Source organism: Sus scrofa, chromosome 1, assembly GCF_000003025.6.
Source record: "Sus scrofa isolate TJ Tabasco breed Duroc chromosome 1, Sscrofa11.1, whole genome shotgun sequence".
Taxonomy (NCBI): Eukaryota; Metazoa; Chordata; class Mammalia; order Artiodactyla; family Suidae; genus Sus; species Sus scrofa.
Genome location: NC_010443.5, coordinates 222111499 through 222130029, shown reverse-complemented (window position 1 = coordinate 222130029; position 18531 = coordinate 222111499). Strand labels below are relative to the sequence as shown.

At 39.7% G+C, this 18531-nt stretch overlaps 2 protein-coding genes across 3 annotated transcripts in view; both read right to left on the bottom strand.

Annotated features, from left to right (window-relative positions):
- PIP5K1B (phosphatidylinositol-4-phosphate 5-kinase type 1 beta) overlaps positions 1-18531 on the bottom strand; it is a 340273-nt gene that overhangs the window by 249085 nt on the left and 72657 nt on the right. The window lies entirely within an intron of this gene.
- Positions 7693-15716, bottom strand: FAM122A (family with sequence similarity 122A). The gene is made up of 2 exons (XM_021085089.1): positions 15600-15716; positions 7693-10423 (listed from the first exon to the last, which is right to left on the bottom strand). Exons 1-2 carry the CDS (start codon positions 15714-15716, stop codon positions 9305-9307), a joined length of 1236 nt encoding a protein of 411 aa, XP_020940748.1. The 3' UTR covers positions 7693-9304.

Sequence of the window (18531 nt, the reverse complement as noted above, 5' to 3'; positions counted from 1 at the left end):
GTCTATGCTCAAATCCCTGCAATGGATATTTCTCTAAGTCAATGGCTTTTAATGGCACTCTAGACCTTATGCTACCTGTATTTGCAACAATCCCCAGCTCCGCCCACCTCTCTAAGCCCCTCCAACTAGCGTTTCCTTCAATAACTCTGCTCCAGCCACCATGACGTCCTTGCTGTTCCTCACTGTATGTATTTTGTAATTTACTTATTTATAATGTTTCCTACTACTCCGCTTTCTATCCTGTTAGAATGTAAGCAGAACATGTGCTTCACAAGCGCAGGAGTCCATTTTGTACACTGATATATCGACTCACAGGTGCTCAGATCAAAACTGCTTAACGAGGGAGTTCTTGTCGTGGCGCGGCGGAAACAATCCAATTAGGAACCACGAGGTTGCAGGTTCGATCCTTGGCCTTGCTCAGTGGGTTAAGGATCTGTTGCCCCAAGCTGTGGTGTAGGTCACAAATGCAGCTCGGACCTGATGTTGCTGTGTTGCTGTGGCTGTGGTGCAGGCTGGCAGCTGTAGCTCTGACTGGACCCCTAGCCTGGGAACCTCCATATGCCATGGGTGCAGCCCTAAAAAGCAAAATAAATAAATTAATTAATTAAAATTAAAAAAAACTGCTTAATGAATGAATTTCTAGTCTCTTAGCAAATAAAGAGCCCCATCATATGACTGCATTTGTTCCACTAAGAATCTTACTACATTCGTTTCTCTGAAAAACAGCCTGTGCCATTTGTTCACCTACTTATCTGTCTCTCAATCATCTACTTCTATAAATTTGAGTAAGTATAATGTTCTATGCACAGGTATTAGGCACAGAAGTAAAAGAGGTTTTGTTTTTAAACAGGTTAAAGAGGCAAGAAACCATACAAACACATGTCAGCCAGTTCACTGCCTTAGAGAAGGAAGCCCTGGGTATATAACAAGATCGCAGAAGAAAGCTTCTAACTGACCAGGGCTGGAGAGGCAGAGGCCATCAGGAAAGGCTCTCCAGAAGCTGTGCTCACTTGGGCTAAGTTTTTAAGGAGTTACTTAAGGAAAGAAGTTGGTAGGGAGGGCAGAGGAGGAAGGCAGGAAGCAAGCGTGGATCTAAGCAGAGGACACAGCTTGTCAAAGCACAGTCAGTATCTGGAAGCATGAAGCTGGGGGGAACCCCAGGCAGCTCAGAGTGGCTACTAGAGTTCTAGGGTTCTGGGTTATGTGGGGGTATGCAAATTATCATAGTGTATAATTGGATTTAACCCTGAAGTTAAGGGGTAGTCATTCAAGTTGAATTTCACATTTGCATTTTGGAAATACTGGTAGTAGTGTGATAAAATGCCTTGAGAAAGATTATTAAGATAGGTATAGAATTTTAATTGAGTTAGAAACCTAGTTTAAATTGATAAGGTCAAGAGCTCCAAGAACTTCAATTCTTGACTTAAAGTAACCTTTAATAATAATGAAAGATAAGTATCGGTATCCCTATTATTTACCATTTTTTTAGAAGACTCAAAAGAAGTCCTCTAAAAAAGACTTGAAGAAAAAAAACTTTTTTTTTTTTTTTTGTTCTTTTTGAGGCCACACTCGCAGCACATGGAGGTTCCCAGGCTAGGGGTTGAAACAGAGCTGCAGGCACCGGCCCATACCTCAGCCACAGCAATGCGGGATCCAAGCCAAGTCTTCGACCCTCACCACAACTCACACCAACACGGGATTCTCAACCCACTGTGCAAGGTCAGGGATTGAACCCGAGTCCTCAGGGACACTAGTCAGGTTTGCTATCGCCGAGCCACAAGGGGAACTAACTCCTTGAAGAAATTCTTAAACACAAACTGATTCAACCCCAAATCACCAATGAGGAAGGACAAAGAGTAAGCAAACATTCCTGAAGAAAACCACCATCAATGTCACTCTCCACAGGGAACTGACAATGAGAGACCCAGGGCTCATGTGCTAAAAGGAATACCCAGTCCATTCATCATTTCCTCACTCCCATTCTCTCCTCAACATCTCGAATTTTCCTTTTTAAAACACATCAACACTCAATGGCTACTTGACACTTTGGAGTTCCAGTAATTCTCCTGGCATTGCCACAATAAAATCATTCTTTGTCCATAAAGTAAGGGGGAGGGATTGTCTGAATCTCAGGAATGGTTATCTCAACCTATCATTCTCCTCTGCGAGGGCACAAAAGATCTTTTTCAATTGTTTTCTTTCACAACCTGCCTTGCTAGCCAAGCCATAGATGTCAGTTTGTTTTGGAAGATTGTTGTAGGCAATTGGAAAAGAACCAGAACCATCCTTGGCATTGATACAGAACTGAACTTCCTTCCACAGGTAAATAAAAGCAATACATTCTCTGTTCTCTAGTTTCAGTCACACCGCCTTAGAATTTGCTAATGAGTGATTTTCACGTCTCCCCAAGTACTTCTTCCAAAAGTTCAAAAAGGACAAATAGAAAGCAGGCACAAAGAAATCCCAGGTATAAGAAACAAGTACCTATTTCTTTTTCAGGGCAGCACGTAGAACTTGGAAAAGTCAATGCAAAATCGAGGCACAAAACACTTGCCAACAGTGTTTATATACATATACATGTCTGTGTTGTGGGGTAAGTATAATTTACAAAGTCTAAACTACCTAAGAAAACCAAGGAAGGAAAAATGAGAGGAAATCTAAAATGGGAGGAAAGCTAGATATGGCTTCAAGCACCCAGAACAAGGCTTATAAAGTAGGTCATGTGTGTATGTGTGAAGGTGTATGTACATTTAGTTGTATGTGCACAAGACTAGAGTATTTGATGCTATTTGCCTACCCTCCCTGTTACAAAACTATTTTCACAAAAAAAGCTACATATAGAACCAAAAGTCACTTTTGAGGTTAAATATTTATTGCACTCCCAAAAATGATTCTACCCTTTTGGAACAAATTGTGGCTTTGAATGGTTTGTTTCAAAATATCAAATGCAGGGACATGACTCTGTGAAACATGAAGTCTAAGTAAGCAGCAATTCTAAAATATGTTCAAAGGGAAGATTTCCTTTTTAGGTCCTCTTGCTCAACAGTGAAGTGATTTTCTAGGAAGTAAAGTTAAAAAAAAAAAAAAAAAACTTCACAGAGATTGCCCAATTGTTCTGAATTTAAATCTTTAATCTCTGGGCAGAACTTCTTACAGAGAAAGAATGTATGTTTGTTATTTAGGTAATCAAAGAGTTTGGAACATTCCTTAAATCCTGCTGTTACTTTTTGTTCTAAAATATGACACATTTTTAACTTAGAGTTTATTGGGGGGAAGCATTCAAATGGTCTTGCTTTTGTATCCCTCGGAGTGATAATCTAAGGACAACTGAGGACACCATATATCTCAACTATAACAAAGCATATGTAATATATATACATATATATTTGTAAGCAATAATCTAAAATTTGTTTGTAGTTTGGGGCTTTATTTCCCAACATCAAAGCCATTTTTAAAAAATATTTAAAGCATGATTTCCTTCTATACTACTTTAATTTTTTACTATGATGAAAGAAAACAATCTCCCTCATAGCTTTCTCTAATATGATAATAATATTTAAAGCCTTCATTTTGAGTAATCGTATCATTTTATTCAAAAAGTGGCAACACTACCAAGCTAGAAAATAAGCTTTATCATCTCAAAAACAAAAACTCTGTTTATAAGGAAAACACAAAAAGGACCTAAATTCAAGGAAAAAAATAATAGTAAGTAATAGAGACTTGATAAAATGTATTTGGTTTTCTCACCTGTTAAAATGTAAATACAGCATTTACCTCACAGGAATGTCATGAGGATTAAATAAACTCATACACGCAAAGCACCGAAAATAATGTATAGGCCCGTACTGAATACTCAATAAATATTAGTGCTAATTAATATTATCAGCAATGGCCCATGTTACTAGACCATCTCTTGCAAGTCAACAATCTTAAAGGGATCATAATCTTGTGAAAATCTTGGCTAGCAAGCAATGATAGCCCTATTTCACATAGGAAGTACACTGCAAAAAACTGCTCAAGAGTTCCCAAATCCAGAAGCAACAAGGTAATTACTGAGGGATCAGTGTTTCTGACTTGTGAAGGGAAGGCTAGCATCTAAAAAGGCTTGTTCCACATTTTCCAGAGTCAGACTTGAATTAAGTGGTGGAAGTTAACTGAGGGAAATGCCTGTTCAGTATAAGAAAGACTCCCAGTGTCAAAAACACTCACCTCATAAAAGAACAGGGTAGAAGGTATACTGTGACTGTGTGAGAGGAAGAGTTTCATCAGTGAAGGATGATAAAGAGAAGATTCCTTAGCAGGTCCACACTAGATGACAATAATGACAACCACCACCACCACAGTGATAGTACCTATAGTTGATACTTCTACAGAATCTCCCCAGCATTGCTGTAAGGATTTCCATATAGTCACCCATTAATCCTTACCTCAGCCACCTGGCTTCACAGTCTGCTTTTAACCACTACAATACACTGCCTACCTCCCAGTTTGGGAAGTCATATTAACTTTTAAGAAAACCTTTCTATTTAGATGGCAAGTTAGAGAGGGCATAAGGAATTATCTTGGGTACACCGAGCCATCTGACTTAAATTTTTTTTTAATCAAATAAATGGAACTTAAGACTATTGACATAGGACTCTCTGAACAAAATCAGATATGGAAAACATGGACAAAACTGCTAAAGTGAGAGTTCCATGGGGAGATCAGATTCTATATATACTTTTGTTGTGACTGAATATAATGTAAGACCTTGAAAAAACAGCCTAATCCATGACTGGATGATTTTTCTTACCACCTCCAAAGTCCTGGCCACTCAAATCCACTTCCAGCAGAATCCAAATTGTTTCCCACATTGGGCTTTATTCAGCACCTGCTTAACCAATTTTCAAACCTAGGTTAATCCAATCTACTTTGTTTGCACCTGCCACTCAACTGCAATCTGACATCCAGTGAGGCCTAATAAACCTCCTACTCACCCTTGTCACTCCTTTATAGATGCTCATAGAGGCGGCATTAAACTTTTATTTCACTCAAGCTTTCAAATCTACTCCTGCCACACCCTCAAATAACCTAGACTCCTCAATAACTGGAAAACAGAATTAATTAATACATATTCTTCTAATTTTTCATCCTCCACACCCCTAAACTCCTGCAACACAAATCAACATTTACTGCTATCTTTGCTTAGCCTTTTCACTCTTTCCTGTTGCAAAAGAAAAAAAAAAAAAATGCTTCCAGACTGCCTTTCCAAGATCAACTCTTTTTTTCTACTTTCTGATGCTATTCAGGAAATGTCAGTTACATCATCATCTTCTTTGGTTTGTTGTTTTGGCAACTGTTCCCCCAGTCTCCCACCTCTCGGATATTCAGGCTTTTTCTACTCATCTAAAAACATGCCTTTAAGAAAGCAATTCTCAGTCCTTTTTGCCTCACAAGCTTTTCCCCATTATACTGTCAAATATCTAAGAGTGGTCTCTTGTTGCAAGTATGTGGCTGTCTGAACTGATAAATGTGAACCCCAGAAGTCAAACCAATATAGGTTATTCTTGATTACAATCAATCTTTTAATGTGCTTAGAGGTTCTGACATCCAGAAGCCATGATTTGGTGATCATTGATTATCTTTTCCATTTACAAGGGTAAATTTTTTAACAAACATAATAAAGGAAAATATACAATGGAGGTTTGTTATATATGACAAACTATAACTAGATGTTGATATGTGCCTTGGGACTTCTAGTACAAAGTTTATAGATCAGCAACACTAGTATCTTAAAAAATGTTCTTTAATGAATTTTTTGTCTTTTTAGGGCTACACCCACGGCACATGGAAGTTCTCAGGCTAGGGATCCAATCAGAGTTGTAGCAACCAGCCTATACCACAGCCACAGCAACGCCAAATCTGAGCTGTATCTGCAACCTACACCACAGCTCATGGCAACGCCAGATCCTTAACCCACTAAGCGAGGCCAGGGATCAAACCCACAACCTCGTGGATCCTAGCCGGATTCATTTTCGCTGTGCCATGACAGGAATTCCCTAAAGGATAATTCTTACATGAGCTAAGCCCTCATTCTAGAGTAAGGACTGAAGTTACGAACAACAATAAATAATGTAAATTGCCCATATAAACTCTTAGAGTTTATCTCATTTAAAACTTACCACCTACATAGAAAAATAAGCTTAGAGAAATAAAAATTTCTCTATACCTTCAAGGGAAAAGATCTCATAAAAGGCCCTAAGATAGGAGAGAACAAGATGTACTTAATAAGAAGAAAGCAAACCAGTGAGGGTGGAGCACAGAAAACAAGGGGAGAGGCAAGGGCCAGAATGCACAAGGGCGCCTAGGCCAGAATTAATACATTTTGGTATACCTTAAGAACAAGAGGAAACAAATGAAAGGCTTGAAGCTGGGAGATTGAAGGGTCAGATCTGCAATTTAAAACGGATTACTCTAGCTGCTGTAGGGAGAATGAATGGGTAGCCAACCAGGGTGAGTGTGAAGGGACAAGTGGGAATTAGGAGGCCTACGAGGGAAATGATGATAGGCTGGATCAAGGATGAGGGCGGTAGAGATGAAAAGATGATAGATTCTGGAAGATAAAATCACTAAGATTTGGTGAATGATTAGATATGAGGGAAAGAAAAGAGAGAGAGATTATCAAGACATTGGTTTCCTGAACTTATATAATACATATAGGGAATACAGAATACTATCTTGTACAATATTTACTGAATTATTATCAGAAACTCCCTAGGGGAAGGGAAGATGAATTCTACATAATAAAAGGCAGACTTTCATTTTTTTAAACTATATAGCTATCTGCATTGTTGAAATATGTTTCTAATCAGAAAGTATGTATTATTTCATGGTTAAATTCAAATGCCACAAAAAGAAACATTTTCTTGGCTGAAAAGGGTAAGGATGGCATTTAGGGAGAAAGAACAATTTAATCAAAGGCACAAACACGTGAAAGTACATGGCATATTTAAAGTGTATCCAGCGGTCTGTTATTTACAGAGTAAGAAGGAAGGATGTGTAATTGAGACAGATGAGCAGAGGATTAAAGCTGTGTTAATTAAGACTGTGGCCAGTTCATGAAGGACCTTATTATATGCAGGCTAAAGAGAGTATTTTCTAAACTAGAAAATGGGGAAGCATATAAAATTTTTAAACAGGCGGCTGATAAAATCAACTTTACATCTTATAAAGAACACTTGAGAAGCAGTGTGAGGACTGGGCCAACAGGGAATTAAGAAAACAAGTTGAGAGATCACTTAGGCCAGAACTTAAGCTAAATCAGGAGCAACAGAGACAGGGAAGGGGAGAGATGAGATTCACTTCAAAAGTAAACAAGACTTGGTGATTGAGAGCTGGATATGAGAGGGAACCAGGAAAAGTCAAAGATTCTCCCTGTGGTTTCCAGTTTAGGAAATTAGATAGGATGACATCAATTTAGGCAATTTAGAAACAGGTTAAATAAAAACAATAATAAATTTTGTTTTGGAGATGCTGAGGTTAAAGTACCTCTGGAAGCAGGTCAAAGTACCCAAAAGGAAGTTGGATACACACATTTGAATTTGAGGAACAAGGTCAGGACTGGAGCACATGAATAAAATTACCCAGAAGAACTTTAAACCTGTGGACACACTCTTACCCTTGGTGTAATTCACTGAATTCTTGAGGCAACTGTCAAAATTTGGCCAGTTCCATTTATTCTCATACTTTTAAAAATTCCACATAATTGTAAAAGTCTCTGTAGGCAATAACTTAAAGCAAGCTGGAACTTTTTGTCTTGGTTTCTTGGTCTAAAAGTCTTTTTTTCTCCCTTCCTCTTTTGTTTGCCATTCTTTCTATCTACCTATCTAGCTAAGGAAGATACAGAAAATATCATTAAGGAAGTGTAATATAAAAAATTGTTATTGAATACTTTCATATTTTGTCTTAACTGTAAAAGGCAAAAAGAAAAGAACATTCCACAATTCTACCTTAACAAAACCTAATAATTTCCCCTGATTTCCTCTGGCAAGTCACTGACCCTCAGTTAACAGACATTGCCCCAGGCAGTTGACTCCAGCTATAGCTTTAACCACAGAGGTTCCTCAAACAAATCCACAGTCCTATTGTTGCTTACTGTCAGAAATTTGAGTCACACTGTATCTCTGTCTAACAGATGATGCCCTGGTTTCTTAGGAGGTGGAGAGGAAGGACCTGTTGGCAAGGAAACAGTTGCTTCCTTCCTGAGCCAAGGAAAACCAAGGTGACAGATGGGCAGAGCAGAAAAGCAGCCAAAAGATGCTCTGGCTCCTTGCTGGCAAGGATTTTCACTGAGGCATGACTGGATATCATAAAGATTATTAATGATTGAGAGCAATTCATCTGCCTGGGTGTTCTGCTGAAGTTCAACAGGGCTTCCCACACATTTTCTGTATTGAAAAAATTTAATGTTTGCAGTGGTACAAAGAACCTGGCCTCAGCCTATGTACAGTGGGCCAAGACTGTAAGGCACTGTCCCATTTCACATTAGGATTATGCCCCAAAGAATACCTTTTTTAGCTTAAAAAAAAAAAGAAAGAAAAATCCTGTATAGGAGTTATATTTTTATGACTTATGGATTTACTATTAAAATTTCATTAGAAAATGTTTTTTAATATTTACTTTTATATATTTAATTTTAAAAGATTTGGTGCAAATTTTTGTATTTTGTTCCTTTATCACCCTCTCCCAATCCACTTCTGTACTAGAAAATTAAATATTTGAGGATTCCTGGGTAAAATAGACAACCACTGGATGGATATAACTAACAGTTAAAAAACAAGTGTACATAGGTAAGTTACTGTACTTCATCAAATAGAAATTAGCAATCACTGAAAATAACATTAAAAAATTAGTGTGGGCATGAAGTATGGAATTTTAAAACATCAGTTTACTATGCTGATTAATTCAACATTTATATTTGCATCAGAACTTAATAATCCCATAAATAAATAGAGCTCTCAGTTATTTTAAAAAATCAAGGGATAACATATGTATTTAGACATATTAGCAGCATAAAGATGTATGCTTCAACACACTTATTGGGAAAACGTCTGAAAATATTACTACACTGAAGTCAAGGGCATCTGCAGGAACCTGACATAAAGTTCTCTAGAATAACAACATTTCAGGAAATTCCAAAAAAGGAAAAGGGTCAAATAGGAAATAGCCTCAAATTAATCGACAAAGTTCAGTGCTTGCTCCAGCTTGATTTTTCTCTCCATTGCAAAGACAAAAACAAAACCGAGTCTCAGGATGGGTGGGTGAATCACTTAGATGAAAGTTCATCTACTGGAATAAATGGAGACGCCGCTTGGGCAGGCGATACAGGAGAGTCGGTGGTAGTGCTGACTTTCGCTGGTGAGTTACAAGAAGATCCGGCACTGCTGCTGTTTCCATCAAGGGTATCGGAAGATACACACACACCAGGATCTGACAGTTGTGCAACGTCAGAAGAAAGCATGTTGGTGATGCCCTGGAAAAATCTCTTTGGCTGATATTCAGTTTCCATTTCACATTTTCTTTTCAATGGTCCAAGAACACTTGGTCTAATGCAATTAATGGGACTCTGGCTTCTGCGGGTAGTAAATCGGGTCGTTGGGCTGGGAATAGGACTTGGAGGCAATCCATTGCTACTCACAAAACTTTGCAAAGACGGTGAAAAACACTGCTTTCCAATTCCCCGGGTGGGTGACGGTGCTGGTGACACTGGAATGAAATCAATGCGTTTCGGGGAGGCGGATTTCTCCACGTCGTTGTCACTCAGGCTGAAACTTTCCTCCCAGGAGTGGCTTATCTGCATTGCGTTCTGCACCTCGCGCTCGTGGACCGTCTCTCGGTTGATCAAGTCCATGCCCTCCTCTTGTTTGATCTGGTGCAAGCGGCTGCTGTGCATGCGGACGGGGGAGGCTGGTAGCAGCAGGCCGTGGCGGTTCGGGAACGTTGTGCTGTTCCGCCTGGCGCTCGGCGCCTCGGCCTGGAACACCGGCGAAGTGTCACTGAGGCCGTGGATGAGGGGGGCGCTGTTAGACCTCCTGAGGCCCCCGCCGCCACCACTGCCGCCGCCCTCCGCCGGGCTCCCACCCGTGCCCGGAGGCAGCTCCAGGTCTAGCTCCATCTTCTCCTGAGCCATGTCGGGGGCAGGGAGGCGGGGGCGGTGCTCAGTCAGAGACCTAGGATTCCCATTCCCCGCAATACAGGGCCGCCGCCGCCACCACCGCCACCGCGAATCTGTCAGCGGGCTCGTGCCTTGCGCATGCGTGTCTCTTTGCGCAGGCGCCCTGAGCTGTCTCTCCTCACAGCGCCTGCTTAATGCGTAATAGCCGCGCCGCAGGCCTGGCGGGAGGGGCGAGGAATGTTTGGGCAGCCAGTGGGCACGTTCCTTCCGCTAATAAGCACTGGGCGCAAACTTGCTTTAATGCCTGTTAATGTTAAGGAGTATATACTTATAAAATATAAACAAACATATTCAGGAGTATATTTTTATAAAATAAGAGCTCTGAGAGAGAGGCCCCTGGCGGTGTGGGACTGTATGATGAGGAGTAATATTTGGCCTAACAAGAAAGGGCTTCCCTGAGGAAGGGACATCTCCTGAGATCCCAAGAAGCCTGAGAAAAGGATGCGGTGTAGAACTGCTTGGGAAGCAGAGAAGAGAGTGGCTGGCAGGAACCAGGAAGGAAGGGAGGGAGTGAGTGTGGCCTGGAGTGGAGGGTGAGCTGGGTGGGACCTAAGGTTGGTAGAGCAGGGTCGGTCCTGAGAACAATGAAAACGTGGAAGTTTTTCCTGCATGGAAAACTGAAAGCAACTGAAAGAATGAAAGGACTCAAGTCTGGAGAAGACATTAAAATCTTCGGAAAAAAGCCAGAGAGGAGGCCACCCTCTAGGCCCTAGATGATGGTAATCTGCACAAGGTGGTACGTGGGAGAGGAGTTGGAGAGAATGGTAAATCAGAACTATTTAGGTCACAGGGGAAGAAAACCAACGTGTGTGTAATTCTATTAACTATTTACTATTGTTTTACTTATAGTCATTTCTGGCACAGGCATATGTGCTCAATCATGTTCATAATGAGGGATGAAATGAAGGGAAAACCAACGGGTCCTCAAATGTAATGAAAACACAATAGTTGGCTAGTGTGATTAATATAAACTTTCATATCTCATTACAAATCGGTTTGTATTTATTCTTTTTTTTTTTTTTTTTTTTTTTTTTTTTTTTGGTTTTTAGGGCCATACACATGGCATATGGAGGTTCCCAGGCTAGGGGTCAAATCGGAGCTGTAGCTGCCAGCCTACACCACAGCCATAGCAACGTGGGATCTGAGCCAAGTCTGCAGCCTACACCACACCTCACTGAAACACGGGATCCTTAACCCACTGAATGAGGCCAGGGATGGAACCTGCAACCTCATGGTTCCTAGTCAGATTCGTTTCCACTGTGCCATGATGGGAACTCCGGTTTGTATTTATTCTTTCATGTACTCAGTCATATTTTTTTCTATGTACCAATTATGTGCCAGGCACTGCAGTGGTAGGAATTAGGCCCTAATGTTTAGGACATTTAATTTCTCCTGGAGGGTGGGGAAGGATAAATGTGTAGGCTATTTTCAGATAGTGGCAAATCTTAGGAATAAATGGAGTGGAAAAAATAGAGCAGCACTGGTAGGAAGGAGGGGCCAATCAGATAAAACTGAGATCTAAATGATAAGAAGCAATCATGTTGACATCTGGGGGATAAATATTCCAACCATAGAGAATAGCAGGTGCAAAGATCCAAGGCAGACATGGGTGTGGTCAGCTGGCAAGAAAAGTAAAAAGGGCCCTACAGCTGAAGTATAAGGGGGAGAGTGGTATGAGGAGGTAAAGGAGTTTGGATCTTACAAGTGTTATGAGAAGCAACTGAGGAGTTTCAAGCAGGAGAATGATATTATCTGGTTTAAGTTTTAAATATCACTTTGGCTCTGTGGAAGATAGGCTGAAAGAGGGCAAGAGTGGAGAGAGAAAGATGGATTAGGAACCTATGGCAACATTTCAGGTAAGAGAGTATTTTCTATCTAGGATTCTACCTGTGATGACAGGGAGAAGTAGATGGATTCAGGATATGTTTTGTAAAGCAAACCAATAGGATGTGCAGACAGATTAGATTTAGATGGCAAAAGAAATAGATAATTCCAAGGCAGCTCATGGATGTTTTACTTAAATTGGGTAGAGGGCAGTATAATTTACTGGGATAGAGAAAGTACATTTAGAGGAGTAAAAATTAAGAGTTCTGTTTTGGTTGATTTGAGTTGGAAGTGTTCATTAGATATCCATGTGTCTATCTGAACTGAAAGAGAGCTTAGTGATTTTTGTTCAGCCCTCTTTTTGCAACTGAAGGAAGAAAGATCCAGGGAGGCTGGCAGTCAGCATCACATAGCTTATTTAATAGTGGAAACCAGTACTAGAATCCAGTATGAGAATCCTAGTCCCTGCCCTTTTCACTGTATCTCAAACAACTTTTAATTTGAAGGCCCTGTAAAACACAGATTCTGCTCATGAAATAAGGTAGATTATTCATACCTATAATTAATAGAAACTGACTTAAGCTTTCCAAGTGCCAGACACTATTCAAAGTGGATCACCTATAGAATCTCATTTAATCCCCACCATAACCCTATCAAGTAGGTATCACTATTCCACTTTGCAGGGGAAACTGAGACGCAGGGATTAAGTAATGCAGCCAGGGTGACAAGACATAGTGGGACCTGGTCTTTCTGGCTCCAGAGCATGGACATGAGGTAGCGCCCTCGACATGCAGACTAGGAGAAACCACATCCAGACTGTTCATACCTTTGTGAGTACAATAGTATTTCAGACAGAATTTGAAGACAGGTACGATTTTCATAGAGAGATAAATTAAAGTTGGAGTCTGAGAATTGGAGTTCCAAATGGCAGGCAAAAGTTCTGAATGCCAGGCAAAAGTGCTGCATTTAACATGTGGGGCAATAGGGAGCCAATGAAGGTTTTTGACAAGAGAAATGACACAGTAAGAGCTATGCTTTAGGGCCTGACAGATGGATCACAGATAGAGGAAGGATATAATGTAGAAAGAACCAACCTTTTCTAAGTGCCCAATGCTTCCAGGCTCTTTAAACACTCTCTAGTCCCACTTCTCACTGTAATCCTGTAAAGCAGATACTGCTGCTCTCATTTTACAAAGAGACAACTGAGTTTCAAAAACTGCAAAAGGCCCTACATGGAGGAACACAGATCTGGACCAATTAGCATCAAGATCTCACTTCAAAACCTATATTCATTTTGTTGCTTTCCCTTTGAATTAAAGATGAAAATCTGCAAGTTAATTCCAAGATGAAAGGAGGGTCTAAAGTTGAGAACGGCAAAAAACTGAAGAGGATGTGGAGAGAGGAAGATAATAACCCTGACTGCTTGGATGTACAAAGGATGAAGAGAGAAGTCACAAATGACTGAAGTTCAGGAGCAACTGAAAGAATGGTACAAACATTTTAAATAAAAACAAGAGCTTCCAGAAGAAAATCTGTATTAGATGGGTAGAAAAAAAGCATTAAGTATAGAGCTAATTTTTATAATATCCATAGCATATTGCTAATTTGTATATTACTAAATCATTTCTACTGGGCCACCATTGTTCATGTCTGGATAAATACAATGGTTATCTTTACCAACAAAGTACAGAGATGGTGATAACCACAAAATCAAACATCTATGCCATTTGGTTCTTACCTGAACATACCTGTTAGAAATCTTCACTCATTTTTGTGTGTCTACCCTTGTTCCTACAGTCAATTCTATACCCAATGTTCAAGGTCATCCTTGAAATAAGACATGAATAGTCACTTCCCTCTTCAAAATCCTTTGGTGGGTTCCCACTCAGAGAAAAGGGCAAGGCCATTACAAGGACCTACTGAGCCCTATCTGGGTCCCTGCCATTCCTCTGCTTGCCCATTTCTAATTGCTCCGCCGCCCCCCCACCCCAACCTCAATGCCTTCAACTATAGACGCCTCCTTACTGTCCCTCAACTGGCCAGGCATGCTCCCTCCTTCACTTAGCTTACCCTCCTTCAAGTGGGCATCTACACTACTCCATCCCTCAGCTCTCTGCACAAATGTCATTGACCAAAAGGCTTTCCCTGACCTTCCCTTTATAAAAAGCAACATCAATTCCCAACACCAAACCTATACTCCCATACCCCTTACTGTTTTCATTTCCCTTCAGAGCCCACATGACAGACAATAGGTATACAATATTTTTCTTTCTTGTTTATCCTTAAGAAGGCAAACTCTATGATTGCTTTTTTCCCTGCTATACCTCTAGTATCTAGAACAGAGCTTCACACATAGCACTCAGTAAGTTGTTGTTGAATCATTGTGCAAGTGAAGGATGGATGAATGAATGAATGGACTGATATAGCTTTGTCTAAAAGGGAAGAAAATTCTAGCATTTGAAAATCCAGCGTAACAGGCTTTTCTAGACTGATTCTAAGTGCTCTTTGATAGTTCTTTTGCTCATATTGAGAATATCATTATTAGCTGTAGCACCCTCCAGCCCAAGCAGGTAGGCTACTTGAATGAACCATTTTGTGAACTAAGACGTTTAAGTCCTAAGTTTCCATTCTTTTTTAACCAAATGCTATATACACAGTTGACAGAATTAAAATGCTCAGTGCTGATGATCTAGGCAGTGTTTAATATATTGAGGTATTGCTTCCTCTCAAAGGATACAGAAGAGAAAACAGCAGCCATAAAATGCAATTCAGCCTATTGCAAAAATAACACCAGATACAGTATCTAGATCTTCCCTGAGTTAATTCATACTTCTGGTTCCATTGTAGGTATGAATTAAATACCACACTTAGGAGTAAGTCATAAAATCAAACATCTCTAAATAAACTTTATTGTGATTAATACTGTATTTTTTCAAACGAACAGGTAGTTTCCTTTTAATTCCTAGGAGCAATTTTGACTATTAAACCCCTAAACATATGACAAGGCAAATATGCACCTCTGAATCCTCACTGAATGAATGTGAAATGCAACAATGGGTGCACATGTAAAATCTGAGATGAACTAGAAAATATCTCCACATGCACATTAATATCACCAAATCTAGAATAAAAATACTGCAGAGGAGAAGTGTACTTTCAAAGCATAGGAACTTAGGAGTGTTAACTGGTATAATAACTTAGGAAAAATATTTGACAATACATCATACTGCCTACCAAAAGAAAATATATGTTCTATGATTAATAAATTCCACTTGGATATATATATATATATATATACACATATATATACATATATATATGTGTATATATACACATATATATATATCCAAGAGAAATGAGTGCTTCCAGCTACTGAAAGACATGTTCAAGAATGTTCCTTGTGTTATTATTCATAATAGCTGCAAACTGGAAACAACCCAAATATCCATAAACAGCACATCAAAAGGGTGAACCCAATATACAATGGAATTCTTTACTCAAAAACATGGATGAGTTACAGTATTATGTTGAATGAAACAAATGAAACACAAAGAGTGTATACTCTGATTCCCTTTTTCTGAAGCTGAAGAACAGTCAAAAGCAATTTATGGAGGTAGAAGTCAAAACAATGGTTACCCTTCAGACTGCTGACTGAGAAGGACACAAGGAAATGGCCCATGTCCTGTTCTGGGGGGCTAGTGACACAGGCATACACATATGTAACTAAATTATTAAATGAAATACTTAAAATGTATACACTCCATTGTATATGAAGTTAGTCCTCAAAATGTTACTGATACAGAGAACTTGACAGGAGAAAGAGAGGAGAAACACACACACACAAAAGCCACATTTCACAGGGGCTCTAAACACCAATAGACTCCAGCAGCCTGACACAAGCACTGCACACTTGTCTAAAGCCAGTTACAGTTCACCAACAGAACTATTGGTTCTACTTGGCCCTGTTCCCCAAGAGCCCTCAAAGTTAGTTATTTTTAAGAAGGAAGGCATGAAGGAGGAAATGAAGCCCATATTATAGTCTTTGACTTTCTCAGCTTCAATCTTTGTATGCTCTGTTCAAAGTCGGTTCTGCAATATCCTTCTAAGAATAATTCATGAAACGAAACAGAGGTAGAGTAAAATCAAAAGAACTTGACGGGGGCTGTTATTACAAATGGAAGGAATCAGAATTGTGTTTGAGAACATGATTTTTGCCACAAGCAACTTATTTTGTTATCATAATGAAAGAAAAATAATAGATGACCTCAGAAACTGTTATTAACCATTTACTGCACAATTATTGAGCCATTAAGTGTAGATACTCCTCATAGCACCTATCGTGGAGGTTGCTTAAGCTAATCCTTAAAACCTTAAAGCAAAAGCAAGGATTAGAAAATCAAAGCACAAACTACTAAGGGACTTGTGACTTCGTCCCCTTCGGTTTTCAGTAACAGCTAAAAATCCTCATGCCACTTGCATGGAAAAAGTTAAAAAAGGGGCCTCAAAGGTCTGATATAAGGAGCTTACAGACTAGGCCCTAAGCAAAGTTCAAACAAATAAATGTGAACTGTAGTTATTTTGTTCAATTTTCTTCAAGGGAGAATATCAGGGAAGATGCTAAAAATAGCCATTCAGTTCCTGCTAAGTCCTTTAAATGGAACAGAACAACAAGTTGGTGTCATTTTTAGTTCCTTGGCTATTTTACACATTTTAGGTGGTGTCCATTTTTTTTTAGTTTAATTTTTTTCAGCCTTATTGATGTATAATTGACAAATAAAATTCTAAAGTATCTAAAGTATACAGCGTGATGATTTGATATATGTAAACAAAAGGATTCGTTCCATCCAGTTAACATATTAATCACCTCACATATTAATCTTTTTTTTTTGAGAACACTTAAGTTCTACTTTCTTAGCGAGTTTCCATCACACAATACAGTGTTAGCAACTGTAGTTATATGTTAGATCCTCAGACTTTAGTCATCTTTTTGTGCCCCTTTGCCAACTTCTCCCTTTTTCCTCATCATACTCCACCTCCCACCACAGGAAACTACTTTCTGATTTGACTGTTTCTATCAGTTTGACTTTTTTTTTTTTTTAAGATTCCACATATAAGTGATATCACACAGTATTTGTCTTTGTCTGGCTTATTTCACTTAGTCGAAGGCCCTCCAGCTTCATCCATGTTGTTGCAAATGACAAGATTTCCTTCTTTTTTAAGGCTGCCTGATATGTCTTTGTATACATACCACATTTTCTTTATCCAGTCACCTGAGGATGAGTGGCAGTGTCCATTTCTTTTTCTTTTTAGGGCGGCACCTGTGGCATATGGAAGTTCTCAGGCCAGGGTTGACTTGCAACTGCAGCTGCTGGCTTATACCACAGCCACAGCAACACCAAATCTGAGCCGCATCTGTGACCTATGTCGCAGCTGGCAGCAACACCAGATCCTTAACCCACTGAGTGAGGCCAGGGATCTAAACTGCATCCTCATGCAGTGTTCATTTTTTACTGCTTTCTTTTTGGCATCAAACTTCTCCTAGGCCATAAACCGAGGTTATTATGAGTGTCCTTTACTGTTCATATGGTATATGTTTCTCTCTGCTGCTCTGTCTTCTCCTTAAAAGATTAATCCACCTGGCAAGAGGGAAAAAAGACCTGATGGTTTTATGGATAATGTATTAAGTCAACTTCACAACATGCAAAAGTTGCATATCCAGTTGGAATTATATACCTGGGCCATTCAGCTGGGTGTTTGAGCAACTTCCATAAGGGCTCAACATGTTAGTGTCAGTAGGACTATGGCAAAAAAACAAAACTCAACAAAACTTGGAGTCAATCAACCATACTTCCAACACTGCGACCTTGGACAAGTCTGTCAATTTCTCTGGTTTTTGTTTTTCTCATTTATGAAGTGGAGACACACGCTCTTTGGTGTAACTATCAAATGATACAATGTCCATAATGGGCCCTGCAAATAGCAAAGGCCCTATACCAACAGGCTTCTCTCAATGAAAATACTCCATGCTATGACTGCGAAATGATCCTGCCTACTTTTCCATATACCCTCATCAAAAAACTTCCTGTTTTTTTCTTTCAGGATTCCATGGAAGAAAATTCTCCCTCCATCTTCTTCCCTAAGACCATAGTAATTTTCACAAGCACATATTTTCTGTGGTCTAAAAAGTTCATCTGCAATCAGACAGTTGGACAGTTTCTAAGAAGGAAAAATAAGAAAAACCACACTTCTGGGAGTTCCTATTGTGGCTCAGTGTGTAACCAACTCTACTATTAACCATGAGGTTGTGGGTTCGATCCCTAGCCTTGCTCAGTGGGTTAAGGATCCAGAGCTGCAGTGAGCTGGAGTGTAGGTCAGGTTGCAGATGAGGCTTGGATCCCGAGTTGCTGTGGCTGTGGTATAGGCCTGCAGCTGTAGCTCTGATTCTACCCCTAGCCTAGGAACTTCCATGGGTCATGGGTGTGGTCCTAAAAAGC